A 12673-nucleotide genomic window follows, 5' to 3' on the forward strand; every position below is an offset into this window, starting at 1 on the left:
TCCTGAACATTTGATAAGTACGTAATTTGTTAGATAAACTGGTACCCGCCTGCGGGATTCGAACACCGTTGTATCGCTTGATACGTCTGCACCGAGCATCTTATCCTTTAGGCCACGGCGACGACATATCTGTGTGGCCTCTGAAAGGGCAATTTTTTTTTTTTTTTTTTGCAATAATTGGGATATAAACAAGCACAACACAAGACACGTGTAAAAATTTATTAGGTACTAGAAATTAAAACTGTTTAAAAGTATGTATGTACATATATTAACATTAACAGTTTCATTCCATGATTTAAAAATATTGTACTTTGTACAAGAGCACTAGATAGTCAAAATGAAACATCAATATGAATTGATATTTGGTTAATAGCTTTAATAAGACTTGCGTCGGCTAAGTAGGCCGCGGACTAAGTGTACCCCTGACATTGCCATGTCCACGAACAATAATGGTGAGTGCTGTATTCTTGTCTATCTATAAAGGTAATAAAATTAACAATACTAGGGCAAATATGAAAGATTTTTAGTGTCATGTTTTAATATTGTATATAAAATCTTAATTTATTTAGCAATCCAAAGTCAAATGTTATATTAATATTAATATGTTTTACCTAGAAAAAATAAATTTTAGAATATTGTTGTACTTAAAGAGCCCAAAATCTTTGAACGGAACTACTATCTGCGACACAAATTAGAATAACCGAGAACATTCTGGATACAAACAAAATGACAGTCTTCTTGAATTTCGAACTTTCAAGGTAATTAATGAGCCGCACAAATGTTTATAAAACCCTTTATCTAATTATACCACATACTTATTGTAATCTAAATGAAACTCATTCTTCTTTGCCCCTGTAGGACCCCATAAGGACACGAACAAAAATAAAAATTAAACGCTTTAAAATACAACAGTTCGTCACTTGATGACCCACATTTATTTCAATGCGGAAATAGTGGATCATGAATCTTGTATCCTGTCAACTTCGTCTTTAACTTTCTTGAGCAGGGTGGTCATTTTTTTATAATTTCCCGTCGAATTTGGCAGGTTTTCGAAATATAAAACGTCACAGATGTCTTTGGCGAATTTGGTCCCGCTCGGTAGCTTGCGGTAAGGAGACGCGATGTTGAGGACCGGAGTGCCGTAGTCCGTGGTCTTCACTCGACCTGTTTGCTGTGCGTCTGGTGTTTTCAATACATCGGTGTCACTACCAGCTGTAGTAGTCGGCGTTTCGTCATTACTGCTACAAGTTGTGTCGCGTTTGGGAGTGAGGATTTGATCTCTGTTGTCCTCTGAACGCGCTTGCTCTTTCTCGACGACCTCTCTAGCCGGTCGCGGTGTCAATGATGATTTCTCATCGCTTAATACTGAGTTCGGTGTTGGAACTCTCCCGGCATCATTGTTAGATGTTACATTTTCAACAGCGATGACTTCTTTCTCCTTATTTTCTGCGTCGATTCCATTATTACTTTCATTCTGAATTTCTACGTCTTGTGCAGCTTCCTCATTTGCAACTTCATTTTCATTTTCAATGACCTCTAATAATAACTTCTTCTTTGCTTCTAGATCTTCGATACTCGGACTATAGCGGCCATTAGAAGTATTCGATATTTCCTGGAAAGTAATAAACTGTTTAAATATTGTAAGTGATACAGGCAAGCACTGGACAAGATTACAGACGCAACAACAACAAGCGTAGCGCAGTGCCACCAAAATGTCTCGACGGATATGAATTAGGAATTCAATCATTATATTCAGAAAATATGTTTTTATTTTTAATCGCGAAAGAAATGCTTATTAAAGCGGCAACACTTTCTTTACTGGCAACATAAATCAGTAGACAATTTAGGATCATTGATTATCTGTGTTCGGTAGGTGCGCCTCTTCGTTGTAGTTTTCGTACACAGAATTGATGTCCATAGATATTCGGAAATATTGGATTGAAGAACGCATCGTTGTGTTCGGGTCGGTGAGATACGTGGGTCGCACCGTCACATCGTCACCTACCCACGTGCACAATGAATGACTCGTTCACTCCATAACTGCTCATTCAATTGCAAATGTCATCATAAAAAGTTTGGACATCTGCAATAGAATTTTATAATTCCACATCTTATGGAAATCGTGATAAATCGACAACATATTCGAAATAAAGACATATTTCATAATATGTAATTTTAATGTTTGTAACTATGTGCACTATAATTTAAGATTTAAATTAGAAGTTAAAATTTTAAACAAACATTTAAAATTAAATTTATTTATTTATTTCCATTAATACTCATTAGACGAGCCCGTAAACATCGCTAAGTGATTGTCGCCACTCACATTGAGACAAGAGGTAATACCAATAGTTATAATTTTATAACTACCTACTATATTTATAACCAATTATACTTATACTTTTTTACCACGCTACCCGCCAGATGCCTTAAAAGGCCATTTTAGCTTTACCTTGGTTCATGGGCGAGCTCACGGGGTTGAGAGAATTTATTAACACCAGCCTTAACAAGAGCAGTGCTTCGCAGAATCTACCACCGGATTGGAAACCCAACCATTAAGAAAATCCGGTGAAAAACTCAGTGGGTACTATTTATCACTTACTGATTGAGGTTGACATTTCAAGAACCACCAGTCTAATAGGGCGGTAGATGGTCAAATGTTTTCAGAGGTCGTTACGCCCACACGACTGCTGGTTTTTTATTGCCTCACATTGATAGTAATGCAAAACGGCGATTTTATATAGTTTTTGCAAATTTATAACATTGTTTCTGTTTTTTTATAACAATAACTTGAACCCTTAATGTTCCACTTAAACCTAGTATAACTCAAATTAATTCTAAAACATTTAGAGCCGGTAGGTACAGTAATAGTCTAATCGCTGACAATATGTATTTTTATACACACTTTTTAAGTTCGACATTGATTTTTATTTATTTTTTTGTCCTCATCTATATATTAATATGTGAAGCAAAAACTTTGTACCCCTTTTAACGAAAATTGCGCGGACAGAGGGATAGGGAATTTCTCACACTTATACAAAATATAGAGAAGGAGTGCAGAATGCTAATATTTTTATTAAATAACACCTAAAATTACATTAAACCAATAAAGAAAACATTACACACACTAACATGCATTTGACACACACACGGATATATACTATTTTGTTTATTGTTAAAGTGGTCAAGTTGAGAATAGATTAATATTGATATCTTTAATATTACTAGAGGTTCTGCAGTAGTCGAAATTCGACTATAATTAATTGGATTTGTAAGTGTATAGACTATTATGATTATATTTTCAACGCCCAGACTACACTATAGAAAAATATTAATAAAGACAAACAATATTTAATCTATTCTCAATTTGACCACAGACGTCAAGAACAAAAGTTTGACAATAAATAAATAGTATGCATGCGTGTGTGTGTCAAATACATGGTAGTGTGTGTAATGTTTTCTTTATTGATTTATTGTATCTTTTATGCATTATTTAAAAAAAATATTAGCATTATGCACTTCTACTCTATATTCTCTATAAGTGTGAAAAATTTCATACTCCTCCGTCCGCGCAATTTTCGTAAAAAGGGATACAAAGTTTTTGCTTCACGTATTAATATATAGATTTGTCTATAGTGTAGCCTTAGCGAAATCTCTGATTATAGATGTAAAGTCTTTGACGATAGAACCATGATACTGTTCAAGCTTATAATTTCGATTAATAATTAGGTATAGTCGAATTTCGACTACCGGGCTACCACTAGTAGTAATAAAACGGATATCATAATGCTTTCGGTAGTTTAAATTTTCATTTATAATGCATTAAGATATATATAGTTTATTAAAGGATAATCATAAAAAGTTACTCACTTGTCCCTATTCACCCTGGCATGGGGGTGAATCGGGTTACGTATAGGGACAATAAAGTTTTTCGATAGAGCTGGCACTATTTAGTTGGTAAGTCGGTACCTTACTTTATGTACCTAATCAACTTTTTAACATCTTTAATGAGTTAGAAAACTATGATGACTAAATTAAACTATTTAATATATTTTCAGTTTAGCAAAGTTAAATCTCTAACAACCCAACAAAAATATAGTGACATCCCAGATTTGTCCCCATTTACCTCTAGTCCCTATTCCCCCAATCTACTGTTTATAACAAAATATGACAGCAGCCTATTTTTAAACTACCAGTTTGTGGAATACTTTACAAACTGCAATTCAGTTGAATTAGTATCTTTGCTTAATATAAATTGAATTAATAAAATATCATAATAAAATTTGAAAGCTACATTAACTACAAAACTGTAGAATGGTCAACACTATAACTATATAAAACTGGTAAAAAAATTTGCACTTACTATTTCATCTGTAGCTGTTACGGGGTCACTAATTGATACGTTCTGTGTTTCATTCAATGTTTTTATTTTTTCCTCCATATCTGTTTGTGTATGTGGCGGCGGAGGTGGCGGCGGGGAAGGCGGTAGAGGGGGAGGAGGAGGAGGCATCTCGTCTGGTAACGGAGGGACAGTCGGAAACGCTATCTCCTCTGAAAATAATATAATGTTGTCATCTTCAAAATGTAACCAAGGATAATTGAAGACATGAAGGGGTTAAATACCATTTTTAAGATTTCTGAGTTTTTACATTGAATGAAGGTGTTATGTGCCTATAAACCATATAACACCTTAAAACTCAAGGTTTAAAGGCTATTTTTAGAAATTGCATGTAATCAAGGAATTATGTACGAAAAAAAATTCAAGTAACAAAACTTAGTTGCCTGTTTTCTCAAAATTAAGAAATTGTATCATATCCCCTTCATCCACTTGTGTCTTCAATTGTAATGTTGTATGACAGTCTACTTTTGTGTGCTTGAATCGAACTAACCATCTCCGCTGTCGAGTTCCATTTCAGCTTCGCCTTCAGGTTTTTCCAAATTTGATGAGGGAAAGAAAGTAAGTTTCTTCCGTTTGTAAGCCTTCATCGCATTTGGAGCCAAATTTTGCAGCATTGCTATTTTACTGTCCTGTAAGGACAAGGATGGGAAGCCGAATTGTTCGCCTTCCTGAAAAAACATAACAGATGTAATGTTGAGCATGCTGCCTCAATGTCAGTGTGTGAGATGCGCAGTAGTACCGCATATTGATAAAATACATTCTTTAAATTCTTGTTGGTTATTTCTTTTTTTGCAACAAACCTCTTTGTATCTAGAACTGGCGGGAACATTGAAACCAGGGAAGTCGTAGATCTTTTTAATATCAAACTTGTCTTTAGAACCAGGCTCGCATACTTCACCATCTTCCTCGTCAAGTTCTGTTATTGGATTACCCTGAAAAATCGCTTTGATATTACATTGTTACTGGTGGTAGGACTTTTGTTAGGCCTTATGAGTAGGTACCACCAATCTATGCCTATTTTTTCTGTGAAGCAGTAATGCGTTTCAGTTTGAAAGGTGGGGCCGCCGTTGTACTGTAAAACTAAGAACTTAAACTCATATCTCCAGGTGAACTGATATTTACGTTCTAGATGTTTATGGGCTCCAGTAACAAATTAATAAGAGGTGGGTTGTGAGCTCGTCCACTCTTCTAGCAATAAAAAACAACTAAAAAAACCTATACTTTTATATACATTAATAGATTTACAATTAATCTAGATTGAACTTCCATCTGTCTCTTGGTTATAATTTGTTATTAATGTTATTATAGATATATTACTATGAGGCATAAGGCATAAAACACCTTACCATGATAGCATTTATTTATTTACAAAACTATCCCTGAAAAAACTTATTGATAAGAAAAATTTAAATGTTATTTCTGCCTACGCATGTTATTTTAAAGGTTTGTTGGGAATCTCAAATTATTGAATATTATTTGAAGTTAAAATTAAAAAAAAAAAAAATATCTTACAGAAGAATCAAACATTGTTATTCCAGAATGTGATATCCGAGCTTCCTCTAGCCATCCTGGCGGATACCCCAACACCCTCATGCGATAAATATGCATTGGTAATTCGTGTCTCTTCAAACCTAATGCGTGTCGAAGTTGTCCAGAAATACGGCCAGGCACCAAGTGCCCATACTTTTGTTCATCTTCCACATGGTAACGGCTGGAATATTATAATTTTATTTTTTAAAACATTATTTTATGTAGCTTGCAGGACATTTTAAACCATTTTTGCTGATGATCTACACTAATTGCAATTAAGTATGAGCTTGTATGCCCTACTTCATAAATGTAGATTAATGATATTTTATCAGTATTTGGTGAATTACTTAGCAAGAAGATAAAGAGGAGAAAGATTAATGTATACTCAACAACTATTTCAGAAGGTATAATACATGCTGGTATTTTGGGAGTTCTGTGCCACAGATTGACGATTGCCCTATCGTGGTTATGACATGAGCAAACAAAAAGTATATTAATGAATATTATTAGGCAACAAAAAAAATATTGAATAAAACTGTATAACTGTTTTTCAAATTTATATAATAATTCAAATTGAGAAATCTCTCCTTTCTATTCCTCCTTTTTATTTCAAGTCAATTAACTATACTTAACAAGCAGTCGTTGCATAGAAAATTTGTACTGAATTATGTTTTATAATAATGAAAAAAGTTAAATAATAACAGTTTTGTAAATCATTTATTAAATTATTGTTTTGATTGAGATTATTACATTATTAAATAAAATATTTGCATTTACTCACCCAACCTTCGTGAAATTACGCCGTTGTTCGGCTATTCGAATTGCATCTCTAGGCTGTTTGCATTCTCTCAAAGCATGGCTACCATCACAATTAAAACAAATTGGACCTCGTTTTAACGGGCGGACTGAATTCAATGGCAACTCTGTTTCCACATTATCTGATATTAAGTTTGATCCCTGAAATATTGCAATGATTTGATTATTTATGATGCTCATTCTTAATTTATTTATATATTTTTTTAATAAGAAATAAATGCGTCAAATACAGCCTCAATAATAAAAACTGTTTGAATGTGAATGTAGCAAAATATGGACTCATAAGTATTTTTGACATGTCTTCATAAGCATGTATCCCCATTAAGAAACCAATAATTTATTTAGGTATTTGTTCCACTCTACAAGCATACAGACTACATAGCATGCGTAAGGCTATCATCAAACTGTTAGAAACTGCAATTTCATTTTAGGAAGGCTGAAACACTTTAAACTTTTTTTTCCTTTAGTTGGGCAGATAAGCTTATGGCCCTGGTGGAAAAGTGTTACCAAAACCTGGCCTATTTTTTGAACTGTAAAAACCAACAAATAGGCAAACGGTTTTCTCCTATGCTACCCTATTAAGATTGCATAAGTTAAAAATTATATTTGCAAATTGAATGAAATCAAACAAAAGGTCATAAAGTAATATTTATTATCCTAACCCTGACTAATCTAGAAATGGCATACAGAATTGCACATACAGTTGTTTAGATTATATGCAAAAGTGTGTATAAAATTCTTATCTATACTTAATAATAATATCAATAAATGCAAAGCTGAGTTGGTTGCTTAATACCTTTCACAGCAATTATTCAACCTATATTTTTGAGTAATCAAAAACTTCATAAACATTTTCCGGAGTACAGAAAAGAAGATAGAATATAATATTCTATTTTAAGAAACATACTATTCTTGGACAGTGAAACTCTTGTCTACATTAACACAAGTAAATACACTTTACAAAGGCCGATTTAAAATATTTTATATACATTAAGATGTTTTTAAGATCTTACCTCACTGTATCTAGGTATTTCTTCAATAGCACAATTCACACTTGGATCTGTATCAACAAAGAAGAGACTATCATCTACAGTCTTCACTTCCTCTTGTTTAGGAAGTTCCTCAACAACATCTTCTGGCCAAATGTCAAGTTCTAAGTCTGTCTCACATTCTGAACCTTCTAATGCATCGTCATTATGAATCTTTATAAGTTTCAGCATAAACGCTTTTACTTTTTGCTTGTAGCTACTAGCCAGTTTTTTGTCTCTAAACTGAACGCTCACAAGAGGTGTCCTGTTTACACAGCCTACTACACTACCGTCGCTATTCGATGTAGGAGTGTCTACAGAAATATCATCATTAAAAATTTTAGTGCTTTCTTCAGTACCTAAGTCTTCATCTACACATATTGTATATAGTTCACTAGAGTTGTCATTAGATCTCAAGGGTTGATTCGTTATTTTCCCTCCATTTCCCTCTTTTTCATCAGCATTGTTTTCTCCAGCATCCTCGCACGAACTGTCAATATTTATAACGTCTACAGGTGTTTCCTGGATAACACAATCGCTTTCAGCGGAATAAGGCACTACATCAGTATCTAAACGCCTTATTTTTGTCTCCAAAACGTCATCTTCACTGCTGAGTTCGAGATCCTCATTGTCTAATTCATAAATGATATCTTTGACACCAGTCTTCCTTTTAGGCATGATGATAATTTTAGATTATGATTGTTGTAATTTATGCATATTAAAGCATATGCAAGACCGATAATTTGATCAAAAACCTCGTTAAAAACTAAAATAACAATAAGTTTTTCAGTTGTAATCAGACAACATTTCACAATCACGTCAATTCTGTCAACATAGATAATACACATAACCAAATATATTAAGTGTTTAATGTATAATCTATGCACATTATATTTTTTTTTTTTTAATTTATTGAAAGCATTGGCAACACGGCCATCAGCTTAAACTAATTTTACAAAAAAATAGAACATGAACTAGAACTTACAATAAAAACACAAATAAAAGAAACAAACCAAACCAAGAAACAATTACAAATCATTGAAAACAACAAATTCATGACAAAATGAATTGCAAGAACTTACTATAAAAAAATACAAGTTTTCTTTCAACAAACAACAAAAAAGAACATGAGTCGTTATAAAAAAATAATTAATTAAACTTGCACATAAGCAGGAGACCTATGATACATTCATGAATTATACATTCATAGTCGTCCTATAGTGTGAAGTACAAAATTATACACTATTGAGAATAGTTGTGGAAGCTTTAAAATACCTTGAATGGAATTAGGAATAGATTTTAAGCCTGTGTCTTTACATAATGCATTAAACAATAATCTCTGTTGATTGAATTCAGGACAATTAAAAAAAATATGATCTAGATCACACATGCCAGAGTTACAATAAGTACATGCAGCTGATTCACTTAACTTTAATCTAAAAAGATGCGCAGGAAAATGGCCGTGGCCTATACGTAATCTACAAATAATCGATATAAAGGCTCTTCCCGGGAAAAATCTAAAATTATCAAACCAAGATTTAGTACTAGGTACTGGGACTATTTCAGCTAACCATTTACCTTTCGTTTCTCTGGACTTACACAAGTAATTAGACCAACGTTTCATCATATTTTGTTTAATTGAATAAACTAAATCTGAGTACGGAACTTTAAAATCGGAAATATTTATATCTTTTGTAGATTTGGCTAATTTATCAACAAATTCATTACCCACAATACCAGAGTGACCTGGCACCCAGCAAAATTCAATAAATATATTTCTGAAATACAAAAAACTCAAACAACTTCTTAACTTATAAATTAAATAATTTACAGATGCACTAATACATTTATTTTTAAGAGCTTGCAAGGCGCTCATTGAATCAGATAGAATTAAAATTTTGTTCCCTGCAGAGTAATTTACTCGAATGTGCTCTAAAGCATATATAATACCTAGTACTTCAGCCGAAAAAACAGAGAAAAAATTGCTACATTTATAAACTGATCCTATGTTCATGGACGAATCAAAAAATGCAAAACTAGTTCTATCTTTAGTTTTAGTTAGAGCCATCTGTATACACTTTAACAAAATCAGTCTTATCTTCAAGGAACTCCAGAAAATCATTTTTAGATTTAAACTTGATTAGATCAACAGCCACATCTCTCAACATGTCATGAAAGTTATATTCGAAACAAGGCAATAGGGTAGACCAAAATACCACATCCTGAAATTCAAAATTCAAGTACGTTATGGCACTGGATATCGATGAAGAATTAGGAAGCGGAATTAAATTATAATTTGGAATATTTGCATACTTCAAATACCTGTAAGTTACTTGATTATCACGGCTAATAAGCTTAAGGCAATAATTATCTATTATAAAACTTCTTCGTATGAATAGAGGAACAATACCAGCCTCAACTTCCAAGGAATTAATTGGAGACGACATCATAGCACCAGTAATTATTCGTAATGCTCTATTTTGCACAATATCTAATTTCCTAAGAATAGAAAAATTCGCGTCCGAAAAGAACATACTGCCATAATCGAAATGGCTTCGGATTGTTGCAATGTAAATAGTTTTTAAAACTTTGGGATCAGCTCCCCATTTTACTCCAGTTAGCGATTTTAATATATTCAAACCTAATTCAGCTCTTTTACAAATAACATCAATATGAGTTTTCCACGAAAGATCAAAATCTAGAGAAAGACCAACATATTTTACGAAAGATTGAGCAGGAATAATATCATAATTGTATAAAACTTTAGGGTAATGCAATCCATTTTGGGAAAATAAAATTGCAGAACTTTTGGAAATATTGACCTCAAGCTTTAGGGAATTAGTAAGTAAATCGTAAATATTACGCAAACAACTATTCATAACCGATTCACCACTTTTAATATCATTACAGTTTACATAGAGAACAAGATCGTCAGCAAAAAATAAATGTTTAACAGAATTTGGAATTTTCTTTATGAAACGTACTAAACTAAGTATAAATATGAGAGGTGATAAAACGCAACCTTGAGGAGTACCTTTAGTAGAAATTTTAGGACCAAATAAACTAGATTTAATTTTCAAAAACATAGAGCGCTTGTTCAGAAAATTGTACAGCCAGAACAGAACATGTCCTGGAAAGCCTAAAGAATGTAGACTTTCAATAAGGTAGGAATGATCTATATTATCAAAAGCCCCTTTAATATCTAAAAATACCGCTAATGTAAATTGATTATTATGGAAGTTATTTTTAATATCGCCAATCAAACAGCTTAAGTTATCTATCGTACTTTTACCTTTACGAAATCCGTATTGAGTACTTGGTATTAAGTTGTTATTTTCAGTAAACCACTCTAACCTGTTTTTTAACATAGTCTCGAAAATTTTCGAAAAACAAGAAGTTAGAGAAATGGGTCTGTGAGAATTGATACAGTTGGGATCATTGTAACATGAATCTTTCAATAAATTAATAGTGAACTTACCATTTGGTGGTGGAGGAATGTAAACACATAGAATGTCAAAAGAAAAATTATTAATGTAAACTGTAATTAAAATATTTTGAAAATGATATTGAGAAATTGTGTCTATTATTTTAAATTTATACTTAGAGCGTAATGCAATAGCAACCCCACCATGTGGGTGGTTGGAATCTCTTCTTATAACATTAAATCCAGGTAATTTGATGATTTTATGTGAAGTTAACCAGGTTTCATTAAATAAAATCATATAAAACACTTGTCAAGTTTACTGAGGAAATCTTTTAGTTGATCTAATTTAGGAAATAAACTTCTAGAGTTCCAATGAATGATATTAAACTGACCAACAGAATTATGCATATAAGATTGAGTAGAAATAACCATAATTTATGATGTAAAATTTGTTACTAGCATTTCTTTAATTAATTGAGTAGATATAGGTCCAGAAGGGGATTTAGAATCCTTTTTTTTTAACAATTCTATTAAAGTTTTTGTAATGGTTCTGATGACAATTTCTGAATTGATAATGTCTGAAATTAAAGCCCTACCTTGAGGGGTCTTCGCAGATATAGGTATGCCAGAAGAGGTCACGGGGTTCTTAATTACAGGATTCTTTAGTATGGCTGCGTATGATGTTTGCTTGCCGATAATCTTATTTTTTACTTCAGCAACCTTGGCTGCCTTTACTGAGCAAGAGTAAGAAACTGCAGAATGTGGCCCACTGCAGTTGGAGCACTTGAAGATGTTGGGAGTGCTGCACTCCCTATAAAAATGATTGCCTGAACAAATAGAGCAAACTTGAGTGGCTTTACAGGCACCACTTCCATGTCCAAATTTGTAGCATTTGAAGCACTGTAACACAGGTCTAATATAATCCGAAACAGGCATCCAAATATGCTCGTATGTGACATGATCAGGATGGCTAGACGCCAAAAATGTAACCAGCACAGTTTGCAGTGGCTTGTCACTTCCATTTTCTTGTTTTTTGAAAAATCTTTTTACTCCGAGTATTGTGCATGTAGCTTTTAAATTTACTAAAAGAGATTCTTCATCTAATTCCACAGGAGCTCGAATAATTCCTTGACTCTCAATGCTATCGTAAGGTATTTTTGCTGTCCAATTGTTTAACTCCATAAAGCTTACATCTAATAAAAAAGCGTTGGCATCCCGAGCACAGCCAAAGTAAACTTTAGCAAAAAAGTTTCCAGCAGCTTTGACATACTGTACCCCTTCAACATTTTTTAAAGTTTTGTTTATTCTTAACAGGTCCATTGGGACTCTGTTATTTGGTTGCGAGAGGCTTGACTGAAGAAGCACTGGATATTCTTTTTTTGTAAGGTCTTCATATAGAGCATGGTGGTCTTTAAAAAGACCGCGCTTATTTTTAATGAAAGTCATTTTTATTTTGCGGCTTTCGTCGTATTCAGA

At 33.0% G+C, this 12673-nt stretch overlaps 1 protein-coding gene across 1 annotated transcript; it reads right to left on the reverse strand.

Annotated features, from left to right (window-relative positions):
- Nucleotides 1-204: 204 nt before the first annotated feature.
- On the reverse strand, nucleotides 205-8629 carry LOC101744667 (zinc finger CCHC domain-containing protein 8 homolog). The gene is made up of 7 exons (XM_004930330.4): nucleotides 7759-8629; nucleotides 6711-6886; nucleotides 5912-6110; nucleotides 5200-5331; nucleotides 4890-5067; nucleotides 4364-4551; nucleotides 205-1612 (listed from the first exon to the last, which is right to left on the reverse strand). Exons 1-7 carry the CDS (start codon nucleotides 8449-8451, stop codon nucleotides 959-961), a joined length of 2220 nt encoding a protein of 739 aa, XP_004930387.2. The 5' UTR covers nucleotides 8452-8629; the 3' UTR covers nucleotides 205-958.
- Nucleotides 8630-12673: the final 4044 nt, after the last annotated feature.

The sequence above is a fragment of the Bombyx mori genome, chromosome 10 (genome assembly GCF_030269925.1).
Source record: "Bombyx mori chromosome 10, ASM3026992v2".
In the NCBI taxonomy this organism is placed as follows: Eukaryota; Metazoa; Arthropoda; class Insecta; order Lepidoptera; family Bombycidae; genus Bombyx; species Bombyx mori.